At 31.7% G+C, this 12,625-nt stretch overlaps 1 protein-coding gene across 1 annotated transcript; it reads left to right on the top strand.

Moving 5' to 3' along the window:
* The first annotated feature begins 3,172 nt into the window (after nucleotides 1–3,172).
* On the top strand, nucleotides 3,173–12,601 carry LOC105200958 (ATP synthase subunit beta, mitochondrial). The gene is made up of 7 exons (XM_026140197.2): nucleotides 3,173–3,399; nucleotides 7,001–7,213; nucleotides 7,381–7,644; nucleotides 8,026–8,369; nucleotides 10,178–10,403; nucleotides 10,999–11,228; nucleotides 11,960–12,601. The coding sequence occupies exons 1-7, from the start codon at nucleotides 3,291–3,293 to the stop codon at nucleotides 12,131–12,133; spliced, it is 1,560 nt and encodes a 519-aa protein (XP_025995982.1). The 5' UTR covers nucleotides 3,173–3,290; the 3' UTR covers nucleotides 12,134–12,601.
* The last annotated feature ends 24 nt before the right edge of the window (nucleotides 12,602–12,625 follow it).

Here is a 12,625-nt window from a genome sequence, read left to right as displayed (position 1 = left end):
ATTATGTATGAATAATGCGCGGAAGTTTAGTTTAGGATCCGAAATTCACCATTAGAGACTCTATCATTGCAACTATCAAGCGATCGTGAAAAAAGTTTCTACCTGCTTTTACAGTATAACTTCTACTGTAAAAATTTTATTATATAAAAAAAATTGTAAAAAAAATATTCATAAATAAATAGCAATATTTCTTAGTTATATTGCATAAACTTAATTTACAAATATAATATATATTACATTTATTTTTAATGATCCATATATTGTAACAACTATTTTATTATGTAATAATCTAATACTCAAAATTACATTGTAATTTAATTCAAACATTGTTTTTCAAAATTAATTTTAATTAGTTTTTTATGTGTGCAAATTTTAAAGTAAATTAATTTCATTAGTCATTAAATTTAACTTTGTTTAATTAAAAAATATTGAATAATTTAGAATACGACCTTGATCAAAACTGAATTCTCCGCTCACACATGTATTTTCCAAATTTATAAGTTATAAACACTTACATGATTGATTAATATTCTATTTCACAAGACGCACCTTTCTTATATCAAAACGCGTTTAAAGTATATTTTTATCTAAATTTGCATTTGATGAAACCTCATTCTATATAATTATCAAAATATCAATTTGTCAAATATAAATATCAAATCTAATTACATCACAAAAGCATTATTTTTATTTATGTATGTATTATTTTATCCTATCAACGCAATGCAATACCAAAAAGGTTAACCTCTTCAATAATACCTCTTCAAACTGTTACCACACTTTCATTCTTATTTCAAAATACATACAATTTATTAATTCCCTAAATTTTCACCTTTTCGCCATCACGGCTGATGGCGAAAAAGTTCACGTGAAAAAGTTCATATTTCCGCTCATGAGGCCCAGTTTCACAACTTTGGGTTTAACCCGAGCTTAGTTGAACTACCGTCAAGTTTAACGCCACGGTTAAACTTCTATCGCGTTTCACAACCAGATTTTAACTCTAGGTTACGTAAACCTATAATCTATGCGAAGAAACTTCAACAGACTTATCTTTCTCTAGACCAAGTAGTGTGATTGGTTGTTACCGAAGAGTAGGGAATGAGATATTACAGGTTCTATACACCAAGGTAAAAAATAATGAACAAATTTAAAAGTTTTAAGGTTTTCTTCTTACATGTTTCCAAATCAGTTTGAACTAAACAATTAAATTCAATTGTTACTGTAAAAATTTACACTTTATTAAGTACATTAAACATTGGAACACTAATTAGAAAAAAATTTCTCATAAAATAAAGAACAATAGATTAGAATAAAAGACAAAATTGAGTTTTGAAAAAAATAAATAAATCTAAAAGACAGCCACTCGAAATAAAAAAAAAAATTGTTCTTTGGAAAAACACATATATGGTCATCGTAATTATAGTATGTAATCTATAAGTACTAATTTAATAATATTACAAAACTATTTTTACTGTTCTGTTTTATGAGAAATTTCTTCTTTGATTTCTCTTAAGACTGCAGTAACAGATTCCTTGGTTAAGCGAAATCGAGCATAAAAATCAATGTCATCAAATTCTTCAAAATATGACGGTCGTCTTCTAATTATTCTCGGGCGTCGATTTATTATTTGCACAAAATCTTCATCGTCAGATGACGATAACATATATTCCAGAGCCATATCTTGCAACATAACCTTTTTACAATTCCGTGGAGATATCAGCCATGAAGTACAATTTTCGAAAGATTACTGAAAGCAGTGGCGCTGCAGTATTAAACCTCGGTTATCTACCTTAAACGCCCGAATTTCGCCGTTCAACTTTAACCGCAGTTTAACAACGTTAACCGAGGTTTAAGACAGTTGTGGGACACAATATTTACCGTAAACCAAGTTTAAAGGTTTAAACTCCGGTTAAACTAAGTTGTGAAACTGGCCCGTGAGTTACATGATTCCGTGGAATCGTACATGATCGTGCAGTTCACGTGAAACTTTTCACTTTTCACGTTTCCGCCCTAGGGGAAATGTTACATGATAGACCCCCTGGGCTGCGTTCAGATTCCCCACCCGAGTGCACCCAGGCACCTAAAGAGCGTTCAAATTCCTTTAGAGTGCCCCTACCGGACATTAGGTGGGTCGTTCACTTTATCACTCTGTCTATCCCGAGAGAGTGGAAAAACCACATGGGTCCTTGAGCCGGGTGAAACGGGTGGGTGACGTAAAGGTGCGTTCCAAAATGTATCGCTATAAAAATTTCTATATATTTGTGATAAAGCTCGTATATTTAAAACAAATTTAAAATAAAAAAATAAATTTAAAGTAAAATATTATAGTAAATAAAAATTAAAATGTATAAATATAATAAAGAAAAACGTTAATAACCAAGTAAAGTTTAAACGTTTTGTTTATTATTCTGTTTATGTAATTACAGATTAATAAATATTAATCTTTTATTCTATTAATGTAAGGTTTCTTGGTCTACAGTCTCACAAAATCGTTATATAAATATTTATATTTGAGATTAGTATGTTAAAGATTTTTAGTATTATTAAATATTTTCTGATACTAATAAAATATACTGTTTGTTTTCTGTTCCTGAACTCCCTGAATTAGTGTGCACTTAAAGTGAAATAGATATATATTTGAAAGTTAGTGAAAACAAGAAGGAACGTTCCAGTGCAGTCTAGTGCAGGAATAGAAAACAAGCCTATACATATAATAGATGATATGCACAATATATATCTTCATCTAATTTGTTAAAATAAAAATTTATTTTCATTGTTTAAATTGATTCGTCCTATTCTACTAACATTTAATTTTCATCTACTTTAGTTATATTGATAAAAATATTCATAGTAAAATATTTATGTATTATCTTTATCGTTTATCTTAATTTATTATGTAATTTATTCTGAATCTGAGATATTTATGTTACTATTTCTCAGCGTTATTTGCTAAACACACCCAATGTTTGAGAGTGCGTTCAGATTCCATAAACCACTAGGGAGCTTTTCATTAGCTCCGCCCATTTACCCAGTCACCCAGAGATCACTCACCGGGTGGAGAATCTGAACGCAGCCCTGGATGTACAAACTGACGCATGCGCATTGGAAATTTGTCCCATCGAAAAAAGTGGAGTGTCGGAACTGGTATATCTAGACTGTGGTTCCTCTCTGATATTGGTAACACTGATTTTACATGCGCGCAGTCTCTCATCTACTTGAGAGATTATCGCAGATTATCGCCGATTGCACGTTCCGGCAGTCCCGTTTCTGCCCGTTTCAATCGACTAACCATGATTCTGAACGCCGCATCGAAGGCAGTCGCTGGCGCCTTGAGAATCGCTAAACCTTCTCTTCTGCAAAATGAAGTAGCGAAAGTATCGAGCATCCTCGCCGTTAACAGTGAGTACACATTTCGCGATTTAACTCCATGGAAATGGAAATGGGAAATTGATCGCACTTGGCACTGGCACGTCACTGTCGACATTTGTTGCTCGTCTTTTTCTTGGATGACAATATCTCGTGAGAAATTGGACAATCTGGAATTCTTGACCATCCCATAAGTGCTGATATAGTTTAAATGTCATACAAATTATTCGGGCAAAAAGAATCATTCATCGATTATATAATCTGCGGTCTATTGGTGTAGATTCCACTTGCCAATATGGCGACTTGAAATCACGTTCGTCTATCTCGTTCGCGTTTTGTGAACGGGATAAAAAGTCCAATGCAAGTTACAAAGGTGCTATTAAGTATTTTTCGATACTTCGAGTAAACCAAGAGTAAATAAAAAAACATTTTGTTATGTGGAATATTTTATTTATAATGCAGTTCATTTGATAATGAATTTGAAGCTGTTGCTTATTTTCTTTCAATTTTTCCCTTTACTAAAATATTTCTAAGAACACGTGCGAAATGTAACAGAATTATGTTAAGTAAGAAACATTTTGGGGAGGCTATAGAACTAGTTTCGGTAATTGTATATACAAGTGTATTTTTATGTTATGTAACATGTTCCTTAAGTTTGATTCAATTTTTGAAGAAAGTTTGAGAGTATCTTGAAATTAAACTCTCTCAGGAAAGTTGAAACATTTAAGCCATAAATCCATTTATTTATGAAGTTATGTGTATTTAGGAATTAAAGAAACAATTTTCCAAAAATGTTTTTATCCAAAGGCACAATTATTCTGGAATATTTAAAAAATTTCTTAAAATTCTGAGAAATTTCAAAATTGTATGTATCACATCTCAAAGCAATATCTCATTAGCAATAATATATAAAAAGGAGAATGTTAAGTTTTAACTGTTTTTTGACCAATGTGAAGAAGTTCTGAAATGTATAAATTATATAGATGTCATTAAAGGGCTGTTTAAATGGAATTAAATGATATATTGCTTATCTGAGGAAACATCAAGAACAGGAGAAATGGTGATCACCCATATAACAAAATTTTTTAGAAGTATTTTAAAAATATTTCAAATAAATTAAACATTTCATAAAAGTTGAGAAATATGTTTGCAACATTTATGAGAACGTGTAATACCAAACTGTCCACATTTCTTAACCTTGAAATGTTACAAAAAGATTGTTGAAGTTCCAGAAAAAATTTATAATCTTTCCGAAATATTAAAAAAAATTACAAGAGTAACCAAGACTTTTTAAAAATATTGCTATGATATAACATTTAAATATCATGAAATTAAATATTAACTCTGAAATAAAAGAAAGTTGCCCATTCTGATACTACTTTGTTTTCAGGTTATATCTCTTAGACAAATGCTAAAAATAAAACTTCAAAAACATGAAAATCTAGAAAGTATTTTGTATCAGATGGTGACAATTTTTATAAGCAGTTGTTTCTTGGGTTCTATAGTAAATAATTAAAAAGTTACAATTTAAATAATAAATTAAAAAAGTTAATAACTTTTGACTTAACATGGTTAAAATATGTTCATGTTATAATTAATTATATTATAATTATATCCATAAAACAATCCATATTATAAATAATCTATAATGTAATTGTTTTGAATAATCTACCTTTAAAAAATAAAAACTTTCTAATTGAACATAAATAATGCTATGTAATACATAACTTTGTTTTATTGTGATGTATAATATTTATAACTTCATGCAAATTTTTTGACACTTCAGTTTTGAAGAGGACCAAGTAAGGTCAAAACGTCCTGAAATGAATATTTATATATTTATGTAAACTCAATGAAGTAAAAAATTTAGATCCATTAAAATAAAATTTGCTCGTTAATTTGGCCTAATATTCATTTTAATTTATTATAAATAATGCTTCCTAAAAATTAACTTTTTTAATCTTAACATAACTTTTAACCAAGTTAGTTTTTTGTTCATATAATTTTTAACGTAATTAAATTAATTTTATAAATAATTAACTTTAATGTAGTTAAAAACGAATATTAATTTACCTAACTCTAACTGTTTCATATTTTGTAATAATTAATGTTTTTGCAACATAATCCAAAAAGAGTAAAAAATCAGGCTACAAAATTGGCACAATATGCAATAATAACAGAACTCATCCTATTCCTATAGGAGTTAACTATGAAATAAATTGATAAACTAAAGACCTCTTAATAGTGGTGCAATATAATTATTTGTATACTTGTTCTTATGTAATATTTAGAGCATCATTGCTATCACATAGATTTGAGACATCTTGTATACTTGGTTTATTAAAAAATTGTAATAAAATTTTAACGTTTGTGTAAAAATAAACAAAGCTAATGCATTGTATACATATACATTATTATTAGTTACATATGTATATATTACATTGTACTTATTGAAGATGACCACATTTACGGTCAAACGTTTAAAGATTTAAAGTATCATTGTTATCATTTGAAGATTGTTTATGTCAGTACGACGACCTAGCTCCTATAGTCCTTAACAATTGTTGGTTTAATGTAAAATTATTTGTTTTTCAACAAATTAAATAAATGGATCAAAACGGTCATAGAAAGATCTTAGTGATGAAATATTTTACATTTCAATTCATATCAAATTGTGCCATTCTTTTCGATTTCAAGAACTGTGTTAAATCTATATTATGTTATTTGTTTTAACATAAATACATGAGGCTATAATAATAATTTTTAATATATTACATTATCTGATTAATTTAAAAGAGACGTACAGCATCAAATATTTCTCTTCTTATTCTTTGTTTTCTACTCTTCTCCTCCATATTTTTGGGTCCTTTTTTCTTTTATCAATTCTCTCTATTTATCACATCTCTGTCAGAAGATTAGAACCGTTCTAAAAACATTACAAGGGGATGTGTTATATATTTCAAATTACTTCACATCATTTCACGTCGTTGCATCGCTTTCAACATTGACAATAAATAAACGCTAATATTATATGAATTTGTGTTTTTTAGGTAAAACATCTCCGTATTTGTTGTTTAGAAACAATCCAGAATTACATTAATTTATAATGATATACAGATAATAAAAAAATCACAATTTCTAAGCATACGATTGAAACAAAAATAATTACTATTTTCATATAAAATGTATAGATAAAACGTGTTTAACTTAAAGCAATTACATTTATTTTATATTGTAATATAAATTGTAACATTGTTGTACATTGTAATGTAAAAATGTATTGTGAGAAAAAAAATTAAATTGTATTGAGGCTTACACGAGTGATCTCATGATTACAAACCTAGCGCGCTCCCGCTTTGCGTCACGCGCTTCTTTGGCTAGATGCTCTACGAATTTCAGATAAAGTGCTCGGAATTTATTCATCAATTTTCTCGAAAACGCATTATTTTCTTTTATCTGGTAACACTTGACAAACATATCTATCGTTGCAACGAGTTTTGTTGAAATTATTATCACATGCCTAGGATACTCTCCCTGTTCTGCCTTTTCAATTTATTTGTATTTTTTATATTTTAATCAATATATGACTTCTTAATTATATACAAATTTTCTAAGGTTTAATTATCTTAAATAGGGAGAGAATATGCAGCCAAAGCTGCGGCTGCGCCCAAAGGTGGTGCGCAAGGAAAAGTAGTTGCTGTCATTGGTGCTGTTGTTGATGTACAATTCGATGATGCACTCCCACCTATCCTTAACGCCTTGGAGGTACAGAATCGCACACCTAGACTAGTACTTGAAGTTGCTCAACATCTTGGAGAAAACACAGTACGCACCATCGCTATGGACGGTAAATATTTTTCAGATATAAAATGCAATTCAGGATTTGCGAATTTAGAAGATTTAAATGGATTTTTCATGCATAAAATATAATGAAAACTCTTTACAAAGAGTTAATTATATTTTTACATAAATACAAATTAACATAGATTTAGCTACAGACTAATATCTTTGTAGGTACGGAAGGCTTGGTACGTGGTCAAGGTGTGTTGGATTCCGGATTTCCTATTCGTATTCCTGTGGGAGCTGAGACCTTGGGCCGTATTATTAATGTCATTGGTGAACCCATTGACGAGCGCGGACCTATTCCCACAGACAAGCTGGCTCCTATTCATGCAGATGCTCCTGAGTTTGTAGAAATGTCTGTCGAACAAGAGATTCTAGTCACGGGCATCAAGGTTGTTGACTTGCTGGCTCCTTATGCCAAGGGTGGAAAGATTGGTAAGGCATATTACGAGAAAATTAGAGATGTGGATAAGGTATTTATTAATGGCAAAAAACTGAGAAAATCGGAAATTTTCAAACGATTTCTTTTTTACCCTTGAAAATAATGACTTTTCATTGGATTTTATTAATACTTGAGAAAATTTGTAGAATTTTACTTTTAAATTTGAACTGTTTCTGATAAAAATGTTTTTTTTTCTTTTTTATAATTTTGAATACAATTTCTAGGAAATCTAAGAATTTTCAAATTCTATTACAAAATATGAGTATACATTTTGCTATGAAAATGCAAAAATTCAAAATTGAGATTTCCTTATTAATATTATTAATAATTATTGATCATCTACACTAATATTACGAATCAATATCATGTATCAGGTCTATTCGGTGGTGCTGGAGTTGGCAAAACTGTACTCATCATGGAACTGATCAATAATGTGGCCAAAGCCCATGGTGGTTACTCAGTGTTTGCTGGCGTTGGTGAAAGAACGCGTGAGGGTAACGATCTCTATCATGAGATGATAGAATCCGGTGTTATTTCTCTCAAGGACAAAACCTCCAAGGTAGCACTAGTGTATGGACAGATGAATGAACCACCTGGCGCTCGCGCTCGTGTAGCACTTACTGGACTCACCGTCGCCGAATACTTTCGTGATCAGGAAGGTCAAGACGTACTGTTATTCATTGATAACATCTTCAGATTTACTCAGGCTGGCTCTGAGGTGAGTAGATATAATTGAAGGGTTTCCTGCAAAATCTAAAAAAGTCGAAAAAGTTAAAAATGCATGTGTCAATGACCAAAAAATTGGATCGGATCTACTTATTCACTTAAAAGTTATTTGGCTAAGATTGCAGCAAAAGAGTTTCGCTGCTCATTCAACAGCTATATTTAGCAGAACAAGCAGCTTTGCAGTTTTGTAGTTGGAAGATTCGGTAATGTTTTAAATAGTAGCTTATATATATATATATATATATATATATACGAGGTGTGTTCAAAAAGTATCGCGAATTTTGTGTTTTTTCAAAAATTATTTATTTATTCATGAATATCTATTTTGTCCCCTTCAAAGTAATCCCCATGAGATATTATACACTTGTGCCAACGGTTTTTCCAATCTTCGAAGCACTTCAAAAAAATCATTTTTTTTTTATCTTGTTCAGCTCCTCCTTCGATGCCGTCTTTATCTCGTCAAGCGTAGCGTAACATCGTCCTTTCATGGGCCTCTTCAGTTTAGGGAACAAGAAAAAGTCACAGGGGGCCAGATCTGGGGAATACGGTGGCTGCGGCATCATTAGTGTGTTGTTTTTGGCCAAAAAGTCGCGCACAAGCAACGATGTGTGAGCAGGGGCGTTATCGTGGTGCAAAAGCCAATTTTTGTTCTTCCACAAATCCGGGCGTTTCTGGCGGATTGCTTCGCGCAAATTGCGCATAACTTGCAGGTAATATTCCTTATTGACCGTTCTACCCTGTGGCAAGAACTCATGATGCACCACGCCCCTGCAATCGAAGAAAACTGTCAGCAAAACTTTCACATTCGACCGAATTTGGCGCGCTTTTTTCGGTCTTGGTTCGTGCGGCAGCTTCCATTGAGATGATTGAGCTTTGGTTTCCACGTCATAACCATAAACCCACGATTCGTCACCAGTTATGACCCTCTGGAGCAAATTTGGGTCGTCGCGGACAGAGTCCAACATCTCATTAGCAATGTTCATGCGATGCTGTTTTTGGTCGCAATTGAGCAATTTTGGTACGAATTTCGCGGCGACCCGTCTCATGCCCAAATCATTGATAAAAATCGAATGGCACGAGCCAATCGATATGTTTAGGTCCTCAGCAACTTCTCTAACGGTGATTCGACGATTGGCCAATACCATTTTCTCCACTTCATTAATTTTTTCGTCTGTTGTTGAAGTGCTCGGGCGTCCGGCACGCTCTTCGTCGTTCACATCTTCTCGGCCTTCTGAGAACATTTTGTACCACCGATAAACGTTGCTTCGGTCCAAGGTAGCTTCTCCGTATGCCACAGTCAACATTCGGAATGCATCCGCGCACTTAATTTCGTTTTTCACACAAAATTTGATACAGGTTCTTTGATCCATTTTTTTGAATAGGTAAAAATCGAAGACGATCCAAAACACGTGCAAGCAAAGCAGCTGTCAACAATTAAGTGAACATTCAAAATGGCCGAGCTTGTCGGCATAAGTGAGAGACATGAGTACCAACATAACGCCACAAAAAGATCGAAATTCGAATATACGTAACCCGCGAAAATTCAAAATTCGCGATACTTTTTGAACACACCTCGTATAGTCTCTAATTATCGAATCTGTTGCTAGCAACAGAGTTGCAAACTCCATTTTGACCAAATGGGCTCTTTTCTATGACAATCACATTATTAAATATTTTTGAATTCTTTTTAATAAAATCACACATGTATATGTATATGTATACACTAATGTGTCTTAAAAGAGGAACACCACAAGTCGTCCTGTCACATAGAGATCTTATATATATCTGTACATGTTTTAGGTATCTGCTCTGTTGGGTCGTATTCCATCCGCCGTGGGTTATCAACCCACGTTGGCCACTGATATGGGTACCATGCAGGAACGTATCACTACAACGAAGAAGGGATCCATCACCTCTGTCCAAGCCATTTACGTACCTGCTGATGATTTAACGGATCCTGCTCCCGCTACTACCTTCGCTCATTTGGATGCTACAACCGTATTATCACGCGCAATTGCTGAATTAGGTACGCATCTCTTTGAAGCTCGTTATACATGAAATGATATAAGCTAAATGATTCATATATACTTAACTGGAACAAAGTTTTGGATGAAGAAATTACTATTTTAAATCATTTGTATTTCGTTTGAAGAGTTTTGAATTGCAATTGAAAAGGTTTGTGAATCGTTGAATTAATTATAATTAATTTTATTTTTACATTGTGTGTCTGGCTGGAAATATTAACCGGAAGTAAATTAAACAAAAATCTTATATGGAATCGTTTGTATTTCGCTTGAAGATTTTTGAAGAGATGTTAGAAACGTTTGTGAGTTATCCAGATAATTTTAATTTATAATTAAGAATCATGTAATTGACCGAAATATATTTAAGTGTTCCTAATGTTCCGCCAGCTGTCATCGATAGTCTCTCTAGTATTAGAATATCCATTTGCAATTGTAATATGACAAATCTGTCATAGACCATATTATTTTTCAATATTTTTTTACTCAACATTGCGATAAAATGAAAAAAAAATGAGATTAACTTTTACTTATAAGAATTACTTCTATGTAATGAGTATTACAATGACTAATCCTTCGAGCATATATTTATTGGTATAGGTATTTATCCTGCCGTGGATCCTCTCGATTCCACGTCTCGTATCATGGATCCTAACATTATTGGCACGGAACATTATAATATCGCCCGTGGTGTACAGAAGATCCTCCAAGATTATAAATCACTACAGGATATCATTGCAATCTTGGGTATGGACGAATTATCAGAGGAAGACAAGCTGACGGTTGCACGTGCGCGTAAAATTCAGAGGTTCTTGTCCCAACCATTCCAGGTAAGAGAAAACGTGGTACACACTACAGGATAATCGACAATAATAGAAATAACGGCTAGTGTAAGCTAAAACAAATTCGTAAATATCAAGGTCAATTAACCAAATAAATAAAATTATATCTTGTCTATCTATTGATCTATTTTTAGCGAAAAGTGGAACAAATCGGATGCATTTGCAATTTTTGCTCTCTATAAGGCGCAAATAAAGTTCGATCGTAAAACCGAAAGTGCCATTCAAAAGAATTTAATTTCCTTCATTTTTGCTTCAGACTATTTTGAATTATATTTCTCACCTGTGTTGAACTATAATAAAAAATATAAAAACGCTTTCTCCGATTTGGAACTACCGGCTTTTATTTTTATTGATTTTTAGAATTTTAAGATTTTAATGCTTTTTTTTTTTTTTTCCAAGTATTGAGTAAAACAAACAATTTAACAGTCAAAAATGAATATTTTATTCAGAAAAAATTGGTGACAGTTTATATAGAGTTGCAATCACTAAAATATAATTATTCTGAGATCTAGTTCTAGAAATGTTAAATCAGTCAAATATGAGACTGCAGTTGAAAGAAACGTAAAGAATTTTGCACGATTCTTATGAAAAAAATGTTTTCGTTAATATTATCGATAATCGTATTTTAGAAAATATTATAATAAACAATCGCTATATTCAGCACTTTATCCTATAATGTATTATGCATTTCATTAAAAAATTGATTATGATTATTTTAGGTCGCCGAAGTATTCACTGGTCACGCCGGCAAATTAGTACCATTACAAGAAACTATCAAAGGATTCCAGAAGATTTTGGCCGGAGAATTGGATCACTTGCCAGAAGTAGCATTCTATATGGTCGGTCCGATTGAAGAAGTAGTAGCGAAAGCAGAATCGTTGGCCAAACAATAAATTAACTTAGTCATCACGTAAAAGTGTTATTAAAAATTTTATTTGACCATCATTTGTTTGCAAAAGCAACTTTCCAATAAAATTTGTACATTTTTTTATAATTCTTATCATGTCATAGTTCCTTTGATAAAATCTAAATAAACAAGTACTAAATATGTTTAAATAAAAAACGTATAAAAAGTAGAGGAAAAAATATATCGTTCTCTATCATATACATGTAACATGAATTATTAATATTATTTAAGTTTATTGTACAAACTTGAAAAGTTGCTTTATGCTTTATCTTCTTTCCATTACAAAAGCAGTCATTAAAAACTATAAGAAAATCAGATGTGTTCAGTCAGAATACACATTGACATATGCTACTTCTGGACTTTATTTATAGATCTAATCAATGTGATCTAATCGTGTTACTGCTAATTAACATATACCGCAAAATCATGATGTATATGTTAGATATTAATAAAAGTTTTACAAAAAAACTCAATGTTT

Source organism: Solenopsis invicta, chromosome 13 (assembly GCF_016802725.1).
Source record: "Solenopsis invicta isolate M01_SB chromosome 13, UNIL_Sinv_3.0, whole genome shotgun sequence".
Lineage (NCBI taxonomy): Eukaryota > Metazoa > Arthropoda > Insecta > Hymenoptera > Formicidae > Solenopsis > Solenopsis invicta.
This window is presented reverse-complemented; position numbering and strand designations above follow the sequence as displayed.

Excerpts from the sequence above, each read along its gene's own strand:
- LOC105200958 (XM_026140197.2), top strand. The coding sequence starts at position 3,291 with ATGATTCTGAACGCCGCATCGAAGGCAGTCGCTGGCGCCTTGAGAATC. Across the intron at positions 3,400-7,000 it reads GAGCATCCTCGCCGTTAACA|GGAGAGAATATGCAGCCAAA; the intron begins GTGAGTACACAT and ends TATCTTAAATAG. Across the intron at positions 7,645-8,025 it reads TGCCAAGGGTGGAAAGATTG|GTCTATTCGGTGGTGCTGGA; the intron begins GTAAGGCATATT and ends ATCATGTATCAG.